Source organism: Eptatretus burgeri, chromosome 5 (assembly GCF_056783735.1).
Source record: "Eptatretus burgeri isolate ZD-2024b chromosome 5, Ebu_testis_v1, whole genome shotgun sequence".
Lineage (NCBI taxonomy): Eukaryota > Metazoa > Chordata > Myxini > Myxiniformes > Myxinidae > Eptatretus > Eptatretus burgeri.
Window position 1 is genome coordinate 113,395,031 of NC_140965.1, and position 22,541 is coordinate 113,417,571.

Below are 22,541 nucleotides of genomic sequence, written 5' to 3' on the forward strand. Positions count from 1 at the left end.
GCACTGAAGCTGTCTCAGGACCCGCCCTGCAACGGTTCCTGGTGCAATGCACCAGCGCTTCACAGGATCAGCACCCATCATCAGTATGTAGTCCGTGAAATGGCAGGTTGTCACTCGATCAAGAAGATCGTCTAGTGTCCCCGGGAAGAGAGAAACCGAACCACCGTAGGGCTTGCAGGTCGGTAGCTTGATCAAATAGGAGTGGGGAAAGCCATCGGAAGAGTCCAACTAAACCATGGCCCTCCACCCCCCCCACCTCCAACAAAAGCTGGGACAAGCAAGCCAAATTGGCATCCCAACGGGAGCCGTAGGCAAGTGAAGCCGAGGTCATCGTGGAAGACGAAGGATAAACTAGAGAGTTCAGAGACCAAGTTACCCCAAGTAGTGTTTAATATACTGTACTTCAATTTAAATTAAATAATGATTTTAAAGATCATTGAAAAAAACAACGGAATTTTCGTGCAATTGAAGCAGTCTTATACATCACCCTATTTATCATGCCCAAGTACTTCAAAATTGGAGGTTCTTGGAAGTGCAAACAAAGTGATTTGCGTTCTCCAGTGTTCAAGTATTTAATATAATTTAAATAAAATAATGATTGTAAAAGTCGTATAAATGAATGAATCCCAGAATTTACTGCTGGTTTTTTCTCAGTGTCTATCACATCATCTGATCTACCATGTCACATTAGTTATTAGTGTTTGTTGTTTGTGTCCATTATAATGTCCTGAAAAACAATGTTTCCTGTTTGGAATAATTTTTCATTTTCTTTGACTGCCAGGCAGGAAGACAGCGTAAAGTATTACATCACTCCTCTCTGCACATGTGATCGGGTTGAATTCAGAGACAAAGTACAGTAAACCAGGAGGTTTTTTTTCCGATTCGTGTTAAAAATATAACATTCAATTTAAGGAAGTTGTCCTTTGATGATAAACTAACATTTGTAGACAGACGGACGGACGGACAGACATGAACCAATTGCTTAACCCCACTTTTCGCTTCGTGTGCGTGGGGTAATTAGAATACTTGTATGTGAAACGGAAGCAAGTCATGTTAGTTAGGTCAGCACAAAGTCAATTTCAGGAAGACTCAGTGAAAAGCAGGCAATATAAGAAATGTCTTACTTTTATGAAGAAATATTGCCAAAATTTTGTTTGTTTTGCAAAATTATTTTTTGTGATATAACATCAATGTCTTTGGCAGCATTAATTTTTTTTTAAACATAACTTTTTCATACACAGTATTGAGGCTCGTGAAGGAGCGAGACCACAGAACAAATCTAGATGTAACAGAAAGAAAAGAAGAGAAGAAGGAAAGAAAGAGAGAGAGGCTTAGGGACACATCAACGGCAGAGATAAGGGACAATAGAGGGAGATTTGGAAAAATAAGAGATATTGGGAGGAATGAGGACAAAGAGAGGACACAAGGGGTCAACAAGATGGGTACAGCCACAAACTCTCAATCACAGAAGTGGAATGAAAAACTGGACACTCAGAAAGAGGTGGGCTTGGAGAGTGTTAATGGGGGTAAAAGAAACAAACAAATGGTTTTATATGGTGGATGATCTGAGATGGTGAACAATGGTCTTGAAACCCTGGTGGGAAGAACGAGATTGAATAGCTTGACGAAGTTTTTTTTAAACGGGCAAGAAAATGGAGGAAAGAATGAGCAGTGAGTGGGCAGCAAGTCTGTGTTTTGGGAGTTTCACCAGAAAGGAGTTACGAGCAGACCTTGTGCACCCTGCAGAAACCTGGGGAGGGTTGAGAGAATGGAAATGGCAGAGAGAGCAAGACCAAAAAGGAGGCGATAGAAGATAGAGACCGCTGACCTGTCTGTGATCTGAGAGTGATAGGCCCAGATGCACAGCTTAATCGTGGGAGATTTCAATGATTTTGAAGGCCTTGGTTTTCACGGAGTCAAGCTGAGAAAAGGGTGAGACAGGGTTACCATTCCGGAGTGGAAAGCATTACTCCATCAAACTGTGGATAAAGGCCTTTAGGTGTGCCAATGAGGGACCTTGCAGAACAATGGATGCATAGTCAGCAACTGCCTTTGGAGACCAACTTAGATGTGTGCTTTTGCCTTGGGTGGCAAACTTAGATGTGTTGAAGAGGCTGCTGCATGCCTATCTTAAGGATGAGGGATGTTATGGCAGAGAGTGGAGGATTATCAGCAAATAGATAAAGAGGATTTTTTTTGTCAGGGAGTTGGTTGAGCATGATTAGGAATAGGACTGGGTCCAGAACGCTGCCTTGGGGCACTCGAGCCTCAACAGGGACTAGAGATGAGAGGATTCTATGAAGAGCCACGTATTGGCTATGAGAGTAAAGGAAGCCAGGAAGTCACATGCCGATCACGTTGGCCTTGGATGCCATAAGCAGAGAGTTTGGAGAGCAAGGTGGGATTGCCAGACTGTATTGAATGCTCGAGATATGTCCAGAGAGATGGCCCTGATCTCATGTCTGAGTTTAAGCACAGTTTTTATTGTATTATTACCAAATTTTGCTATTGGCACAGGGAAATGCCAATAGCAGGGCGGAGGGAGAAGGTCAACAGACAGAAACACAAGGGATGAAGGTAACGATGAGGGGTAAGGAATAACGCAAGGGGTGGACAAGATTGATACAAAAGCAAAATTTTGGAAGTGGTGGGGGTGGTTTAATGGTTGGAGAAAATATCATGGTTTTGGATGTGGGGTGACCTGAAATGGTGGTGAACAGCTGTTTAAAGAACCAAGTGAGAGGCTTGAAGACCTGGAGGGAAGAATGAGATCGAAGAGAGTGTGGAAGGCGGTTCCACAGGCATGAAAAGGGAGGAATGAGTGGAGGTAGGCAGTGGTTCTAGATTTAGGCAGATTTAGGCAGGAGGGGTTTGCTGATAGACCATGTGCATCCTGTAAATACTTTTGGGAGGGGGGGGGACCAAAGCACAGAGAAGAAGAAAGCAGAATAAGAAAGACAACCACCGACCTGTCGGCGTTGGCAAAGTGATAGGCCCATCGACTCAAGTTCACCACGAGAGATTCTAATGATATTGAAAGCTATAGTTTCCATGACGTCAAGCTGAGCAAGATGTGACAGGGAAGCCAGAGCCCAGAGGGGAGAGTTGGACTCCATCCAACTGCGGATGAAATCCGTGCTGCTGGATAGGAGTCCAGGTGTGCTAAGGAAGGACTTTATATGGCAGAGGATGCCCAGTCAGCATCTGGCTTTGGAAGCCAACTTTGAAATGTGGCTTGCCGAAGAGAGATCATGGCTGACAGAGATAGAGATAGAGATAGAGAGAGAGACACAAGAGTTTGAGTGACTGAACTTCTGAGACTGTTGTTGAGAAAGTGGATGGGAGGGTTAACAGTGGAGATAAAAGATGCAAGTCACACTTAGCTGGTTGTCACACTTAGCTGAGAAAGAGCTGTGCCATAGGTTTTTTATGGCTCCGGTGACAATGTCGCTGGTGACATTATCTTTTTGGGTTGTCCATCCGTCCGTACGTATATCCGCCCATACATGCTAATTTTCTCTGTTTTCTCTGCAAACGCTTATGCGATTGACACAAAATTTTGAACATAGATGCGACTCATCATGCAGAATTTTTTTTCATAATAATTATGCCATCATAAGTCATGTGGGGTGGCAGCCATGTTGGAAAAACGGAAAAATTTGGACCTCTGTACCTCCTTAACCGCAAGATGGAAATTATTGAAACTTGGCACCTGGCAACTACTCTGCATGGGGAACAAGAGGAATTTGACTATAACATCATTGGTGAAGTGGTATCCCGGTCAAAATTTGACAAATATAACGCTGCATGAAAATTTGAGAGGTTCATGTCGGGAAATATTTCAACACAGAAAAAATTAGAATGATGTCATCGGTCACATGGTTTGGCAGCCATATTGTTTAAAAAAAACAAAAGGAAAAACATCTTCTTCTCCAGAACCGCTTTGCAGATCAAAGTGATATTGCACACAAATGATCGACTATCCATGCTGAATAAAGTTTCATAACTCTGACGTCATAGGTCACATGGTCTGGCAGCCATCTTGGATTTACCCTCAAACCTTCAAAAATCTTCTCAAGAATGGCCTGACAGATTGAGGGGAGACTTCACAGACATGCTCCCCATAATTTGGGGATATTTGGATGATAAAGAATAATTGATGTCATGTGGTTTGGCGGCCATATTGGATTGAAGAAAAATATTAAATAATGTTATCCCCGGAGCCACTTGTCCGATCGAAGCAAAATTTACCAAGTGTCATGAAACCATATATCTGCATACAGTGTGGAAAGTAATGATGTCTTAGGTCATAAGGCAGCCATATTGGAGAGAAAAACTAATTTTACCCAATCAAAACAAAACTTAAAACACATAATCCTCCACCAAATATTGGGCAGGATCCAAATTTTCAATGCCATTGTCACATGGTTTGGCAGCCATGTTCGTTTGAAAACTGAAAGTTAAAAAACCTTTTCCTCCAAAACCACTTTACAAATCAATATGAAAAATGTTGTGTTACATGGAGCAAGGGAAGTGAATCACAACTGCAAAGTTTTGCAACAATTACTCTAGCAGGTTCCAAAATATAATTTTTTTAATATTTTCCTTGAAACCAATGTGGCTGCCACATCACGTGAATGAAGATGTCATTTTAAAGTCAAATGTATGCAGAAAGGGCAGTGGATCATAACTGCAAAGTCTAGTTTTGAGAGATCAAACAGTTTCAGAGAAATAGTTGTTTAATTATTTATTTAAAACCAACATGACTGCCACATAATGTGACTGATGAGATCATTGTTAAATGAAATATTTGTAGCAAGAGTAGTGGATCACCACTGCAAAGTCTCGCATCGAAAGGCTAAACGGTTTCAGAGGAATATATATATTTTTAATATGATCGACTCAGCATGGGAAATATTGGTTTAAAATTTCAACAACATCGGTCACATGGTCTCGGAGCCATGTTGGACAAAAAGCCTTATCCGATCAATGCGAAACTTCAAAGACGTGATCGGTCACCCATTCTGAATTGGATTTGATAAAGAGGATGTCGTAGGTCATGTGTATGATAAAAAAGGGGTTGCATCAAAACGGGGCAGCATGGTGTTTTTTTTTTTCACCATAGAAATTTCACGAACTTTTCACTTTTGATGTGACTACTAATGTAGAATGTTTTTGTGATAACTATGACATCATAGGTCACATGGTGTGGCAGCCACTTTGGAATTTTTTCCTCGAAACCGATGTGGCTGCCACATCACGTGACCTATGATGTCGTAGTTATCACACACCTCAGGGGGCGGGAAACGTACATATAATAAGGTAATTTGTGAGGCAATGTTCAACGTCAGGGCTCATAAACACCACAGTTGGCATTAAATAGCGGATATGGATGTGTCCCCTGACAAGGGGAAGACCCTCTCGAGAGCAGGCCCTAGCTGCTCCTATGGTTGGCAGTGAATGCCCCGGAAGCATTGAGGGAAAGAGAGCGGCACCGGTTTATGTGGAAGAATTGGGGACCTCTGTATCTCCGAAACTACTCCATGGAAAAAATTTAAACTGGGCACATGTGAAGTACTCCCCATGGGAAACGAGGGTGATTTTGTTTTGTTTTTTAATGATGTCATACATGGCTTCCTTATGACGTCAATTTCACATGTCAAACGCTTTATCTGATCAGTATGAAAATTTTTGAGGGTCATCTTGGGCTAAATTGTAATTGGCAAAAAGATTGATGACATCATCGGTCACGTGGTTTGGAAGCCATGTTGTTTTTAACGTAAACCTTCAAAAATCTTCTTCTCCATAATGGCTGAACAGATTGAGGTGAAACTTTACAGGTATGATCACCTATCCATGAGGAACCAAAAGTTCTCCACCCATGATGTCATCGGTCACAGTTTGGCAGCTTTGATTTTTTTGAAGAATATACATTTTAATATATTCTTCTGCAGAACGGCTTGACAGATCGAGAGGAAACTTCATTCACACTTAAAATAACAACTTAAAATAAACACGGGGATTTAATAAAAATAGAGGAAATATTTACAAGGGTAATAAGTCAAAATGTAAAAATAAAATGTGAGAAAAATTAAAGTCGAAAGTCAAGGCACCTCAACACACGGACTTTAATACAGACAAGGGGAAAACAAAATAAAAGAAAATCCTCCCTTTTTTCTGGCACTTAGCTTTGTCCAGAGATGGTCTTTATTGAACTTTGGAATTGAGCCGCTTCGTCCTGCGCTGGAAGACGCACCCAAAATGGCGCCGAGCCGCTCTAGGTGGGAAACGTACGTGCGGTAATTCGTGAGGAAATATTCAGTACCAGGGCTCATCAACTACCATGCAGCTTCCTCATCGATCATGCTTGCTGATGCCGCTGCCCTCTATAGAATGGCACCATTCCCCTTCGGTGACATACACAAGGCTTTGAGTTCGGTCTCTCACGACCCAGCCAAGAGTCAATGGCCAGCGTCTTGCTCCACCATGCAAGCCAATCCACCTCAGCATGAATATGAGAATTGTGCAGTCTTATTTATGCGTCGAAGGAAAGCCAGCTGTAACGCCCTGATCTTACACGCCATCTCCTCGCTCCGTCGTCTCTCGACCGTGTCCCTCACACCAAACCCAACCCAACAAAACCAACTGCTCTTCCTCTTTGCTTCTGACATCACGTCCATAAATCATCCGCCTCTGGGGGCGTGGTTTCACCCGCCATCACCCTTGGCGGCGGGGTTTCTTGCCTGCTTGGCCATGCAGATCAGTTGGAATTGTTTTAAGGACGTGATCCCCCTTTATCGCCGGTCTTGAAATACAAAAACAAAAAGAAAAGGTCACAGGGGGCAATTACATACTGGAGAAAGTTGGTCTCAATCCCTATCTAATGAACACAGCAATTAACACAGCAGTCTGGTTTAATATATTTTCATTTTCTGTGGAACAGCACTCAACAGTGAATGTGGACTCATTACAGACGAAGGGTGTTTAAGGTGAAGTCTCACTTTGAATCTGCTTTCTGCAATTCAACACAGATGAATATAAATGAGATCACATGAAGCTGGAGTTGTATATATGGCCATTCCAAACATTCTGAAGCAGTTTCTGATGTTCTCTATCAATGCCTGATCATATTCCTGAGCTAAAAACCAAAGACAAAACTAGGTTTCCTCTTTTGGGTCGTGCATTTCACAGCTAATACTAATCCTTGAGCAGTAAGGAGCTTTCAAAAGGCTTCTGGGATAAAATTATGGAAAGGCACAGGTCAGGTGATGGGTATAAAATATTTCAAAGGCATTGAATATCCCTTGGAGTACAGTCAAGACAATCATTAAGAAAAGGAAGGCAAATGGTACCACCAAGATCCTGCCTTGATCAGGCCATCCCTCCAAATTAGATGACCACACAAGAAAGAGACTGATCAAAAAGGTCACCAAGAGGCCAATGGGAACTTTTAAAGAGCTACAGGCCTTTTTGGCAAATACTGGTCACTGTGTGCATGTGACAACAATATCCCAATCACTCCACAAGTCTGGCCTGTATGGTAGGGTGGCAAGAAGGAAGCCATGACTCAAAAATGTCCACCTGGAGTCCCATTTAAGGTATGCAATTAAACCACTCCGGAGATTCTGAAACGATGTGGCAAAACGTTTTGTTTGCTGACAAGACCAAGTTGAATGCAAAACATTACGTTTGGCCAAACCCAACACAGCACATCAACCAAAGAACACCATCCCTACTGCGAAGCATGGTGGTGGCAGCATCATGTTATGGGAATGTTTCTCATGAGCAGGCACTGGGACACTTGTCAGGGTAGAAGGGAAAATGGAAGGAGCAAAATATAGAAAAATACTAGAGAAAAACTTGCTGTCCTCTGCAAGAAAGCTGAAATTGGGATGGAAGTGCACCTTTCAGTGTGACAACGAACCGAAGAACACAGCCAAAGCTACAATGGAGTGGCTAAGGAACAAAAAGGTGAATATGTCCGTGAGTGGCCCAGTCAGAGCCCTGACCTATATCCGATCAAAAATCTGTGGCATGACTTGAAGATTGCTGTCCATCAACACTCCCCACACAACTTTACTGAGCTTGAACAGTTTTGTGCAGAAGAATTGGCAAATATTGCTCAATTAATGTGTGCAAAGTTGGTAGAGACCGAGGTCAACACAACAGACTCACAACTGTAATTGCTGTCAAAGGTGCTTCCACCAAGTATTAACTCAGGGGGTGGACAATTATCCAAAGACGATATTCCAGTTTTGTATTTTTAATTCATTTTCTGAAAGTTGTAGAATTTGTTTTTTACTTGGAAGTTGTGGGTTGCGATGTGTAATTAAAGTTGGAAAAAGTCTGATTTAATGCAATTTCATTCCAGGCTTTTCGGGAACAAAAGGTGAAAATTTTGAAAGGGGGTGTCGACTTTTTATAGGCACTGTAGCTTATGTCACAAAGTAGTGTGGTTGATGAATCATATAACAGCCTCCAGAGGAGATTGTCAGGTTGTAGTTAATTCTACTTCTTTTGGTGTTCAGATTGTGACTGCTCGTTTGTATCACTGCTGGGATGGAAACCAATACTTAGCTGTGCTGCTGATGGAGTTCGTGCCCTCTGTAGGTTCGAGAAGGTATTTTGAATTTCGTGAGAGTGCCAGGGAAACACGACAACACTTTATCGAAATAATCTGTGGGATCTTTAATTTCCATCAACTAATGCTGGCAGACCGGTCACCCAGTGTAACATTCATTTGAAGGACGGTACCCTCAATCATGCAACGCCCTTCCTCTGAAGCACCAAAGTGATAGAATTGAGCTGGGCTGAGAATCAAACCAGGGATAGATAAATCTCAGCTCAGCGATAAATGTACTACCTCTGCACTGTCCTGTGAGATGTTACATCAATAAGAAATTCAAATAATAATCTCATGAACCGTGGGTCTGGTACAGCCCCAATCATTCACTTGACCATATCAATTGTGTGCCATGACCCCAGTGATGCAAAAGCCCTATTTGCTGCAATCGATTTGAACAGATGAATGGTTTGAGCTTTTTCAATTATAATCACTAAATTTAACCCCACACCCTGGCATCGGCCATGCAACTGTGAATATGCATAAAGCAAGGAGTGGAGTCAGTGCAGTTATCAAAACAAACAACTTTATGAAACTCCAAACAAAATCAATCCCAGTCCCAGTAATAAATGGTATTCATTTCAATCATCAACCATATGCCAGTTCTTATGCTCAGAGTACTTGCATTTCATCGACTTCAGAATTCCACATATTGTCTATCATTTCATGAAATCACACTTGATAATTCCTTCAATTCATACAATCAGAAATCAGAAAAGAATGCAGACGTAACTTTTTACAAAAATGGTTAAAGATTTAGTCATCTTTAATACTTCATGCATTAAAGGGACAAAGGGACTTGTTTAAAGACCAATGTGGGGTTTATAATTAAATGAGGGTCATTTTAGTATTTTTGTTAAATGTAATATTGTAATTAGAGATTTTGCAACACATTCTCTGACTCAGGAAGAATATGTTTCTGACTATACGTGGAAATGAAATTAGAATAAGAATAAATTATTCTTATTACATGTTTGCTGATTGAGGTTAATGTGCGTGTATGTATATATATATATATATATATATATATATATATATATATATATATATATATATATATATATATATATATATATATATATATATATATATATATATATATATATATAATCACACATTTCATTATTTCTTTCCCTGGATCTTACTGTGCAGTGACTGCAAGCAAGAATACTATTCTAACCACCAAGGGAATATGACCATCCACACATTAACCCTTTGTCAAAGATAAAATGGGAAACAGGATAGGTGTGAAGGTTGATATGGAGTCAGAGTTAGAGGCGTGTGCGTCAGAGCCCAGTCAGGCAGGGATCAGGGTGCACCTGGGGTGGTAATGACTCATTTTCACACCTCAAAAAAGGGAGGATCGGGGTTAAGGAAATAAAAGTCAAGGGAATGGGGTTTGGGAGAAAAGTCAGAAAAATACGAAAACAAATGGAATGCAAAATGGGAGAGAAGAAAGACAATAAATAAACCAAGACCACTAGGAAAAGGGAGAACAAAGGGAAGAAAAATGGAAGAGTAGAGAGAAGAGGAAAAGGAGAGGTAAGCTCGATAAAATGAAATAAAATAAAAAGGAAAAATTGCAAAAAAAAGTCAGAAAGTCTCGGTGAATTAAAATTGCTCATTAATCCCATGGTTTTGGGGGAAGGGGGGGGAGGAGGGAGGAGGAATCATGCCAATCCTGAAGATCAGTCTTTGTTCTTTACCTTTTCAACTGTCAGTGGTGTTGACATGAAGAAAAATGGACTGAATTGTGATAGAACAAATGTCCATGAAGAGTGTTGAGCAACGAGCTTGAAAGATCTGTACTGTTGGCTCATACATCAAAGGAAGTGTTCACAGAAATAAATGCAGTTTTCATCCGGTGTCAACAATCTAAATGTTCTTGCAGAGTGCGCACGTGAGCCCATAGATGTGTTCACAGGAGCATTCAAACTATTTCAAACATCTTACAGAACTATCGACACATCGCACTGTCAGTGTTGCCAACACTGGATGTACAAGCAAGAACTCACATCAGAATTTTCTGTCAGATTTCAAGATTTCCAGCGTTTTGGCCCGATGTTTTCCTTTCCAATCAAACCAGACAAATTTGATACCAGAGACATGGATTTGACAGTGTTTCAGTGGATGGGTGTTGAGGATTTTGAAACGCAGCTCATTGAGTTACAATGCTCAGACTTATGAGCCTCGAAGTTTAGGGATCTGTGACGCACACTTGAGGCTACCAAGAGAGATCATGAGGTCTCTATCCTGACCTATTGAAAGTCCCTTCCTGTGAAATTTGATTGTTTGAACAAAGTAGCATTCTCACTACTCTCAGCATTTGGATCTACATACCTCTGTGAACAGATATTTTCACCTATGAAGTCAGTTTTCCGTGCCTCCTGGAGCCAGTTAACAACTGAACACTCAGAGGCTTCTGTGATGCTTAAAGTATCAAACTAAGAACCAAAGATTGGAGAATTCAGCGAGGGAAAGCAAGGGCAAGGATCACACTAAGTGGTAAGATCTGTGTTTTAATTGATTTTTTTAATGAAGATGCTAAAATGTAAGTTGGACTATTATTGATGTTAAAAATGTATCAATGGCTGGCAGATCCGTAAATAAGAGTGGATAAGTTAACTATTGGCACAACACTTCTGAAAGGTTGCCGACCCCTGTTCTAGCCTCCGTGAACCCCAACTTTGTATCCAAAAAAAAAGACCAGACTGTAGTTGGTTCCACAGGTGAAAGAAAAGAGGAACAAATGAGTGGAGGTGAGCAGTGAGCCTGGATTTGGGAGTTTAAGAAGAGGGTTCCTGGTGGACCATCTGCACTCTACAGAAACCTGAGAGGGACAGAACCAAGACAGGGCAGAGGGTGAAAGACCACAAAGGAGGTGTTAGGCCACCAACTTATCTGCAATGTGAGATTAACAGGCCTCGACACTCAGCTTCTTCATGGGCCATGCCAATGATTTTGAGGGCCTTACTTTCCATGACATCAATATGGGGCAAGGAGTGAGGCATGGGTGACAGTCCAAAGGGGAGAGGAGTACTCCATCAAGCTGCAGGTGATGGCCTTGTTGGTGGATAGGGCTTCAGATGTGCCAAGGAATGACTTTGTACAACGGAGGATGCCCAGTCGATGGCTGGCTTTAGAGGTCAACATGGAAATGTGGTTTGCACAGGAAAGACCATGGCTGATAGTGAGACACGGGAGTTTGAATGACTGAGCCTCCTCAAGTGGATTGTTAAGAAAGTAGATGATGGGGGTTTGTCAGACCGTCCTTTGGGAGAGAGATAATGCGAGTGTGATATTTGCCAGGATTGAAAGACATATTCTAAGTGTTGGACCAGCTCCTGATTCTATCAATGTCTGCAGAGTGAGAAGAGGCTGCTGCTTGCCTGTTTCATGGATGAGAAAAGTTTCAAGGACAAATCACTGGGCTAATTATTGTGAGATGGTCTTTTTTACTGCAAGATCTATGGACCATCATTTCTTCAAGAAGCCTCTGGGACCATGCTGAGACCTCAGCTCATGAAAAGTCAACTTGCATCAGTAACGCAGCACCAATCAATACGTCAATGAATATTTTATATTTGGGGTATTAACATTCCTAATATGGTCTGGCATATCTGTACTCTGAGAGATCCTCAGTGGGGAAGCCCTATGGTGCATGGATGACACGACAAATGTAGAAGGCACTTTACGTTCATATCGTCCCAGTCTGTGTCAGATCAGTCTCTCAAATCTCGTCTATGCAACATATCTGTATATTCTGCAAGAGGATAAAATCATTTTACAGAAATGATACTGTTCTGTCACATCATTGCTGTTCTATCACAACAAAATGCTCCTGTTATGCCACTTTAAACATGTTTAGCTTGGAATTCATGAATCATTTTTGTTATTTTTAAGGTGAAAGGTTGAATACCAGAAAATGATTGATTACATCAAATTACTCATGTATTGACTCATTCATGTTGACGGACCCTCATTCAGGCATACTGTACATATTTGTATCGGGCGACATCCAACATGTCTGTTGAGACAGATGGACATAAAACCACAGTGGAGCCGAGTTATACAGTTGATGTTGGTCTCCTCCATGTTGCATCACATGTTATCTGTCTTCACACAGCACTGGCATTGCATTGCTTTCGGCATCTCCTTACGCCTTTCACACTCACCTTAGTTTAAACTAATTTTCTGCCAGATTTCAAGATTTCAAACGTTTTGGATGCAGTTGCCCCTTGTAGGTTAGAGCAGGAATTTTGGAATTTGACCAGGGTGCCAGTGATAGCTTGCATACTCCTCATGAAAGACACCATGGGAATGTCCACCATATAATACTGGCAGATGGGATGCCCAGCTTAACGTCTGTCCGAGGGACGACACATATTGATGAATCACCCTGCCTGCGAAACTCCAAGATGACCGTTTATAGCTGGGCCAAGGTTGAAACCCAGGCTAGCTCAGAGGAGGGTGCACACTGCACATACCTCTAGGCTATCCTGGCAGCCCAGGGGAGCGGAGGGGGACGGTGGGTAGTAACATGCCCACTTCAGATCATTCAAAATATACTCCTTCCCAATGAATATTTTTCCCATGTACAGGACTTTTGTGCTGTTCATCATGTTGTTTTCAAAAGAGATACACTCCAAAACTAAGGAAAAAAAACTTCCCAGTCTCTATTCAACACAGTTTTCTTGGAAGATTCTACATTGTGATGTTGCAAGTGGACCTCGAGCGCCCTGTGGAAATATTGGCGGGACAGATAGCAGACAGAGCGGAGTGGAGGGGGGGGCGAGGCCAGAGAGGAAATGGTAGAAGACAGAAAGACCACCGACTTGCCTGTGGTGAGAGAAGAGACCCAAAGACTAAGCCTCATTGTGGGAATTACCAATGATCCTAAAAGCCTTGCTTTCCACAGCGTCAAGCCGAGAAAGGTGAAAGGCAGGAACACCAGCCCAGAGGGGAGAGCAGTATTCCATCAGGCTGCATACGAAAGCTTTGTATGTGGTCAGCAACTCAGGTGTCCCAAGGAAGGACTTTGCATGACAGAGGATATCTAGCCGGTGACTGGCTTTGGAGGCCAGCTTGGAAATGTGGCTTTCCCAGGAGATCGTGGCACATCGTGAGACACAGAAGCTTGAATGAAAGGACTTCTTCTAGAGGATTGTTGAGAAAGTAGATGGGGGGGGGGGTAGGAGTTTCCAGATTATCTTTTCGGACAGACATCGTGAGAGTGAGACTTGTCGTGGTTGAAAGACATGTTCCACGTGTTGGACTAGCTTGTGATTTTATCCAGATCTGCAGAGAGTGAAGAGGCTGCTCTTTGCTGATCTGAAGGATGAGAGATGGTACGGCAAAGGGTGGAGTCATCAGCAAGAGATATAAAGAGGATTTTCCAGAGTCGGAGAGATCACGAATGAAAACTGGTATCATCTTCATACCAGTATCACTTTCGTACCGGTATCACTTTCATTCCATTATCACTTTCATCCCGTTATCACTTTCATACCGATATGTCTTTCACACCGATATCTCTTTCATACCGATATCTCTTTCGCACCGATATCTCTTTCATACCGATATCTCTTTCATACCGATATCTCTTTCATACCGATATCTCTTTCACACCGATATCTCTTTCATACCGATATCTCTTTCATACCCTAACTTTCATCTAACCCTAACAGCTAACCCTAACAGAAATATTACATCAAAATGGCAATGCCGATATCGCTTTCATGCCGATATCGCTTTCATGCCGGTATCGCTTTCATGCCGGTGTCGCTTTCATGCCGGTGTCGCTTTCATGCCGGTGTCGCTTTCATGCCGGTGTCGCTTTCATGCCGGTGTCGCTTTCATGCCGGTGTCGCTTTCATGCCGGTGTCGCTTTCATGCCGGTGTCGCTTTCATACTGGTATCGCAAATCACTGACTTGGTACAGGATCTCTAAAGCACACCCGAATCATAAAAATAATAACCAATTGGTTATTGCTTTAAAACCAGTCACAAGGACAAAGATCAACGTGATTGATTTTACGGGTGCTCGGATGCTGAGGGTTAAAAGTTAAAACATACTGTGCTTACTTCCTGTTACGTCTTTATGTCACATGTTACACTGTTTCTGTTCCATGTTTAGCCGAGACACCGAGTGCATCAAAGCTTTCTAAATGATGTACGGTATTTAAAGATTGTGAACACCTTTCTTCGATTTGTTGGTGATAAACCGGGGTTTTTTTCATATCGATTTTTTTTTTTTCGGGATACCGGTAAATTGAGATTTCCAATACCGGTATATCAATATATCGCCGGAACCTACCATCCACCCATGTTTTTTCAGTATTATATAAATAATAATAATAATAATCAATATCATGTGAATCGTTGACAGTTTACCATTTATGTGACCTTGACCTTTGACCTTTTGACATGTTGACCTCAAACAATCGGCTTCCAGCTTGTCACCCCCTCTACCAGGTGGTGAAGTTTCGTGAAAGTAGGAGTAAAAATGGGACCTGTAGGTGATTGATATAGACAAACAGTCAGACAGAATGAAGAACCACTCAGAGAGTGACACTTGGCAAAATGGAACGACACTGTTGAGAACATCTCTGCCAGGCTGAATACATTTTGTATCCCACTGATAGGTCGGATCTGAATCCGGACCTGAACCGAAATCAAATTGGCTTGTTCTTGTCACCTAACCTACTCATTCACCGAGTTTTGTCATAACTTGTCCACAACTTTTAGAGAATACCAGATGACCCGTAAACCTGTTGGGTTCCCATTGTGACAGCGGTTGATGAAAAAAAAATCATTTCAAAATAAAAAAGATAGCTTCAGCGAACTATACCGCTGAGGTTGTTTGCATTGATCAAATAATCCCGAAGAGTACTTGATTGAATCGGGAATTGATTATTATTTTTATTATTTTTTTGTTGCCTGATTTGAACGAAACTTGATATTGCCCATCAATGTGAAAAAACAAAACTGAGAAAAGAATGTCGAAGAAATTATTGTGCGTAATCTTCTCAACACAATTTTATTTATTAATGAACACGGAAATATTACATCAAAATGGCAATGTTTATTTTATGCTTAAAAATATATCGTTCTTTGTCTTCTTTGTCTAAATGTTTGAGATTTTTAAAATAAATCATTTCAATAAAAAAAAAAGATAGCTCCAGCAAACTATACCGCTGAGGTTGTTTGCATTGATCAAATTCTCCCAAAGAGTACTTGATTGAATCAGGAATTGATTTTTAAATAATTTTTTCGTTGCTGAATTTGAACGAAAGTTGATACTGCACACCGCAGGAGAATGGTGAGTACGGTAGCCTTAAAATTTTTGCGCTATCTTGTACCGTTTTGGCTGTATTTCGGGAACATACATACATACATAAATATACATATGGCCTACAAGATGAGAGTTTTAGTACTATATAGATAGATGCTATACATAGTTTTTGGCTCCATCTCTCAATGGTGAAGAATCACTGAAGACATTCTCGGATCCGGATTCGGATCTTCACCAAAATTTAATCAATTTGTCCTTGTGACACTCCCAACCTGTCCACAAAGTTTCTGCGTAATCCATCCATAACCTTTTGAGATATCGTGCTGTACATAGTTTTTGGCCCTATCTCTCAATGGTGAAGAATCACTTGAAAAATTCTCGGATCCTGATATGGATTCGGATCTTCACAAAAATCGAATCAATTGGTCCTTGTCACATACCCAACATATCCACCAAGTTTCATCCGAATCCATGCACAACTTTTTGAAATATTGTGCTATTTATCGTTTTTGACCATGTCCCTCAATGGTGAAGAATCACGTAAAATAATTCTCGGATTCAGATCCAGATCTTCATCAAAATTATGCATTGCTGTCTTTGGCTAGTCACCTACACACACAAAAAAAAATTCAGAACTATTGCTTGAAAACTGTGGCCAAAAATTGTGTGACAAACAGACAGACAAACAAGCCGGTAGGCGGCGATGGGTCGCCAAGCAGGAGGTAAAGTATTCCATATATCACAAAAACCGGAATATGTTTGATAGAGCATCACCTGTAGATCATTCGTGCCAAATTTCATAATCCTACGTGGGATAATGGCTTTCGGAATTGATTTCGCGTGAACGGTACCGATTTTTAAGGTTTTTCGGTTGTTGCCATGGAACCAAAGCGTCCCTGGCAACCATCACAATTTCCAAAGCACTTGGTCATAAGATGTACCTACCACCCGAGTTTGGTCAAAATCCGCCCACGTTTACTACCAATTATGCTGATGACAAACGAACATCCAAACAAACAGACAGAATTACTGACAATAAGGGTCATCTATTTTGGCGACCCAACAAACAGACAGACATACTTGGCGAAAAAATATTTTTGCCAAGTAATAACAGACCAGACTAGACGAACCAATATACTTGTGAATCTTCGATTTTACAAGTAACAAACAGACAGTGGGACAGATAGGGGTGAAAACACAACCTCCGTCCATCCGTTGATGATCTTCGGTGGTGGAGGAAACAACAAACTGCACAAACTGCTTGCAGAAATAATACAACACAAGTAGAAAATGACCAAACAGGGAAATTTGTAATGTAACAAAAATGAACAAAAATACATTTAAAGCAATGAAAAATGATCCATCATGCTTGCAAATGTTCAAAAGCAGACGATAACACCAAGCACTATCTTTCACAACACATACCTGAGCAAAGTGGCTCCAAGGCCCTTGTAAAGGCCAGAAATGCCTTTTGTACGCAGGAGGTGGAGTGTGATCATGGTTGCTGAGGTTGAGGGCTTTGAAGGTTTTGAAAGTTCTTGAACTGAAGACTGAGTAGAATGGCAAACTTTGGCCTCATGTCCAGTGATCTTCTTACTTTGAGCAGCTACACGAACAAAAGATTGCAACACAATATTACACAGGAAAGATGATATGACAAGACAAAATAAGGGGTGTAATGTGACGTTGATGATTTGAGCTCAGCCAATAATTTATCTCTTTAGCAGAGAGGTTCCTTTACAAGCCACACTGAGCCATGGAACCTTGAAACCCAGGAATCTTGCTTCCTAGAAATAAGAATTTTAATTCACCTGCCATCATCGGTGCACCTCGGAAATGTAACCATCTTATTTAGGTTTATTTTCATAAACATTGTTACTTATTTTGTATGCAAGGCACTCTGACCCAGGCGTCACGTGATCTGTACTTCTGGCCAGACGTTTGTGTTGACATACGGTAACTATGTGGTCAATTGGTCGATAGAACAGAAAGACAGTAATTGCATGACTATATTCTGTACTTATGTGTATTGTTTTATTGTGTAAGTGCCGTGAACGATCACAGGCGAACTTGCGTGGTGATGTTGTAAATTCTAGATGATGAACATTTGCAGGGTTATTTGAAAGCTTGCTTATTGAGTTGAGGCCTAGTCTCTCAGCTTGAAGCAGAGTTTGCATGGAATTAGCTATGGTCTGGTGACAGTAGTTCCACCGGTATGTTATAGTATATGTTATGTACATTGTATGTTTATTGTTATGTGGAAGGGTGGGGGAAGGGAAATCCATAGCTTGACTGTGGTGTGTAGTGTGGTCCATGTGTTTTGAGTAGGTTAGATTGCCATGCAATAGGGATCTTATAAGTTACTTGTTAAACGTGACGCTGAGGAGACAGCTTATGTAATTCAATTTAAAGACAGGGTGGACAGATTAATTATGTATATGCAAAACCTATTCTTTGTGGGCAGGTCTAGGTGAGGACTTGCTTTCACAGAGGCACATGCAGATGTACATGTCACATGTGCGAAAGGCCAATAATGATCTCTCTGGTCAGTGTGTGCAAGCTTTGGTGGCATAATGGGCTGTAGAGCCCAGAAGAAAATATATATGTTTATTTTTATCGGGGTTGCCCCCATGGGCCGGACCCGAGAGGAAGTCTTTGCCCAGGAGGAAGAAGAGAACTCGGTTGTCTCATGTGTGGAAGTGTTGAGACCAGAGAGTCCTTCAGAGAACGTCCTGAAAGAGAATGGAGACAAGAGTGTCCTGGGGAGAGTCCACCAGGAGAGGCTCGTGCATGAGAGAACCAAGAGAGGCCCGTGTGCAAGGAGAACGGATATCTCGCTTGGAGGAGAGGCATCAGGGGAAATTGACCCAAGCTGGGATCACTCTGTGTTTTTGGAGGGCCTAGAGGAAAAAAACACAAAAGGGGACCACGTGGCCAAGTTGAAGGCCTACCCATCGCTGTCCCTGCTCATTACTGGTTTTGTCTCCCTCCAAGTCTTGAAAGTGGACACCATTGAGTCCTGCATTCACCCTGCACATCGTAGAGAAAAGGGAAGTCTCACCTGCATTATTGTGTTGTAGTATAAGTGCGATCTGTGGAGCCGATTGGGTTAGGATTTGAGCTTTTATTTCTCCTCATTGAAGATAAGTTTCCATATCCCATTCTCCTTTTTGTCTTTTTGACTCGCTTGGTTTGTTCTGTTGTTATCACGTCTTGTCGACCCTCCTCTTTGTGCTTTTCATCATAAAAAAATTTATTATTTAAAAGATAAGAGCATGTTTCAGCTATCTGCTTTCCGTGTGGGTTTGCCGTCATTTCGGCTCAGTTGGACGACCTTGGGGAATGGTGAAGTAAAGTTTAAATTGAACTCATTGCATATTAAAAGACCGCTTTGACCATCCCTCGGAACAACAGGTCCCGGCTCTGAGAAATTCCTTGTTATCGGATACTCGGACGCGACAATATTATATGCTATGTGGATATGGGTGCTGCATGTGTTCCTTTCAATTGGACATCATGCTAGTCGGCATGTGCTGTCAGCCTTTGTATTTCTATTTTCTGCAAATACTTACTTTATAATATAGTGGAGCAACTTAGCATAACAATTGTACATTTTGTGAGGAAAGCACCAAATTTGGCACACTCGTAGCCTCACATATTATGAACAGATTTGGATATTGGGCCATCTCAAATTCAGCCGCTGATGGCTGTGGCAGCCATATTCCACTGCCATCAAAAATTTTGAGATGGCTCAATATCCAAATCTGTTCATAATATGATAGGCTACTAGTGTGCAAAATTTGATGCTTTCTTCATAAAATGCACAATTGTTATGCTATATTTAGCTAAGTTGCCCCACTAATAAGGAATACAAAGGTGATAAATGTGATGTGGACCATCTTAGAAATTGTCCTAAAATACATACCTTATAGATGGTTTGTGAGTTAATTGTGGTGACACGTTCTCAACCAAAAATACAGTTATCGAGATTATATATTGTACCAAAGTAGTTTTTTACCTCCGCCACCAAAGGGTGGAATGAGGTTATGTTTTCACCCCTGTCTGTCTGTTTGTTTGTTTATCAATTTGTTTATCTGTCTGTGTGCAGGATATCTCACAAAGATGTGAATGGATTTGGATGAAATTTTGTGGACAGGTTGCGTGTGTGACAAAGACAAGCTGATTAGATTTTGGTGAAGATCCAGATCTGGTTACTATAATTTTTTAAGTGCTTTTTCACTATTGAGAGATAGGGCCAAAAACGATATGCGGCACGATATCTCAAAAAGTTGGAGATGTATTTGTATGAAACTTGGTGGGCATGTTGGCTGTGTGACAAGGAAGAATTGATTCCGTTTTGGTGAAGATCTGAATTGTAAAGCAAAATTTTTGGAAAATCAACTCTGGCAATAAACATTTATATAATGATAAGCTTGTTCATCCGTCTGTGCATGTGTAATGCTTCTTTCCACCCATTGGTTGGACAGCTGGCCTGACTCCACCCGCAATTGCAACCTGAAAATCATAAGGCTGACATTTTGGTGCTATGCGAAGTCAAAGACATGTTCAGAGCTGTCATATTCACAATTGCTAAGCCCTCCCTATAAGTTTTCCATTCAGTGTAAAACAACCAAAGCGATTATTAAAAGGATCATCAAATATGGAAAGGTTAGAGCTGATACGCATCATTAGTGGGGCAACTTAGCTAAATATAGCATAACAATTGTGCATTTTGTGAGGAAAGCACCAAATTTGGCACACTAGTAGCCTATCATGTTATGAACAGATTTGGATATTGGGCCATCTCAAAATTTTTGATGGCAGTGGAAAATGGCTGCCACAGCCATCAGCGGCTGAATTTGAGATGGCCCAATATCCAAATCTGATCATAATATGTTAGGCTACTAGTGTGCCAAATTTGGAGCTTTCCTCACAAAATGCACAATTGTTATGCTAAGTTGCCCCACTACATCGGCCTTTTGAAGGTCACAGTACATATTGGCCTCAGGCTTTAGTGCTTAGGCTTTCAGCCTCTAGTGTCAACCTATGGGCCAGTGCAACAATTATAATTTATCCGAGCTCTAAAGCCACGATGTATTACATATGCATATAAGTAGTAGGCCTGTTTTTGCTTCATACCTGCTTTTTTGGGGGGGTCGAGACAGCAGTCTGTTGCCTATACATCACCCAAATAACTATGTGGCATTCTCTTGAGTCAGGACTTTTACCGTTGAGTTCCACAGGTCCCTGCTCGTTGTATATGTGTATATATATATATATATATATATATATATATATATATATATATATATATATATATATATATATATATATATATATATATATACACCCCCCCCCCCCCAGTAAGTTTTTTTTTTCCCCCCCCCCAGAGATTGAGAACAGCGTAAATAGAGGAAAGTTAGGAGCCAAAATATTTTCAAAGGTAGTAAAAAAAAAAAAAGATGCATGAGAAGAAGTGAAGGAAAAAGGGGGAAAAGCAAAAAGATATGATGATCAGAAAAGAAAAGCAGAAGAGATGTTAAAAACTAAGAATCAGAGTGGCAACTAACGTGAGAGGATAAAATGGAGCTAAAACAACTCACCAATGCGCCCCGCATCCTGTAACTGAATCTTCAGCATTTCCATGGGGGTTGTGACAATCACCTGACAAGTGCCAGCACCACAGCCAGACAGCATCTCTCGAAATATGGTGAGCTTTTTCCTAAGTGTATTGGAGAATAATTTGTTGAAATAGGTTAGGCCAGGTGAAGAGAAAGATATAAGTAGAAGAAGAAAAATAAATGCATCACCTTTTTATTCAACAGAATGCGATTCCAAACCATTAATTTTTTACTTGAATGAGGCATGCACCATATCATATGTTCTATCCCATCAATAAATTGTACAAAACAGTTTTCTTGAAGGTATAGCACCTAGTTACCTCCACCACCGAAGGTGGACAGAGGGTTTTCACCCCTGTCTGTCTGTTTGTCTGTCTGTGAATAGAATATCTCAAAAAGTATTGGATGGATTCAGAGGAAATTTGGTGGAGAGGTTGGGTGTGTGACAAGGACGAAATTATTAGATTTTGGTGAAGATCCAAATTCGGATACTGTAATTTTAAAGTGATTCATTCGCCATTGAGAGATGGGGTCAAAAACGATAAATAGCATGATATATCAAAAAGTTTTGAATGGATTGAAATAAAACTTGGTGGACAGGTTGGGTGTGTGACAGACGCATCAATTCGATTTTGATGAATATCCGAATCCAGATACGGGATTAAAAAAAAATATTTTCAAGTGATTCTTCACCATTGAGAGATGGAGCCAAAAACAATATGTAGCATGAAACCTCAAAACGTTGTGGATGACTTATGACCAAACTAGGTGGATGAGTTGGTTCGGTGACGAGAACAAGCCGATTACATTTTGGTTCGGGTTTGGATCCAAATCCAGCCAATCAGTGGGACACAAAATGTCAACCGTTCAGCCTGGTGGAGGCATGCCCTCTATTGAATGCCATTCTACTTACCCTCGTCGAAGGAGAGGGCATTGCATTTGGGTTCATCTGTCTGTCTGTTTGTTTGTTTGTCTGCACAGAACTTTCGTGTTTTTCTCCGTA

General features: G+C 41.1%; 1 protein-coding gene and 1 long non-coding RNA gene across 7 annotated transcripts in view; one reads left to right on the forward strand and one right to left on the reverse strand.

Annotated features, from left to right (window-relative positions):
- The window catches only part of LOC147027183 (uncharacterized), a 96,104-nt gene that overhangs the window by 63,850 nt on the left and 9,713 nt on the right, over window positions 1-22,541 (forward strand). The gene's annotated exons all lie outside the window — the stretch shown is intronic.
- The window catches only part of LOC147027184 (mitochondrial glutamate carrier 1-like), a 92,496-nt gene that overhangs the window by 30,200 nt on the left and 39,755 nt on the right, over window positions 1-22,541 (reverse strand). For 5 of the 6 annotated variants that reach the window (XM_085883385.1, XM_085883384.1, XM_085883382.1 and 2 more), the window contains 2 exons: window positions 21,521-21,639; window positions 17,343-17,523 (listed from right to left, as the gene is read on the reverse strand). In XM_085883385.1, the coding sequence (XP_085739511.1) occupies window positions 17,343-17,523; window positions 21,521-21,639 (300 nt within the window). Of the gene's footprint in view, window positions 1-15,016; window positions 15,136-17,342; window positions 17,524-21,520; window positions 21,640-22,541 lie in introns of all 6 variants that reach the window. The other variant, XR_015058721.1, reaches the window with a different exon arrangement.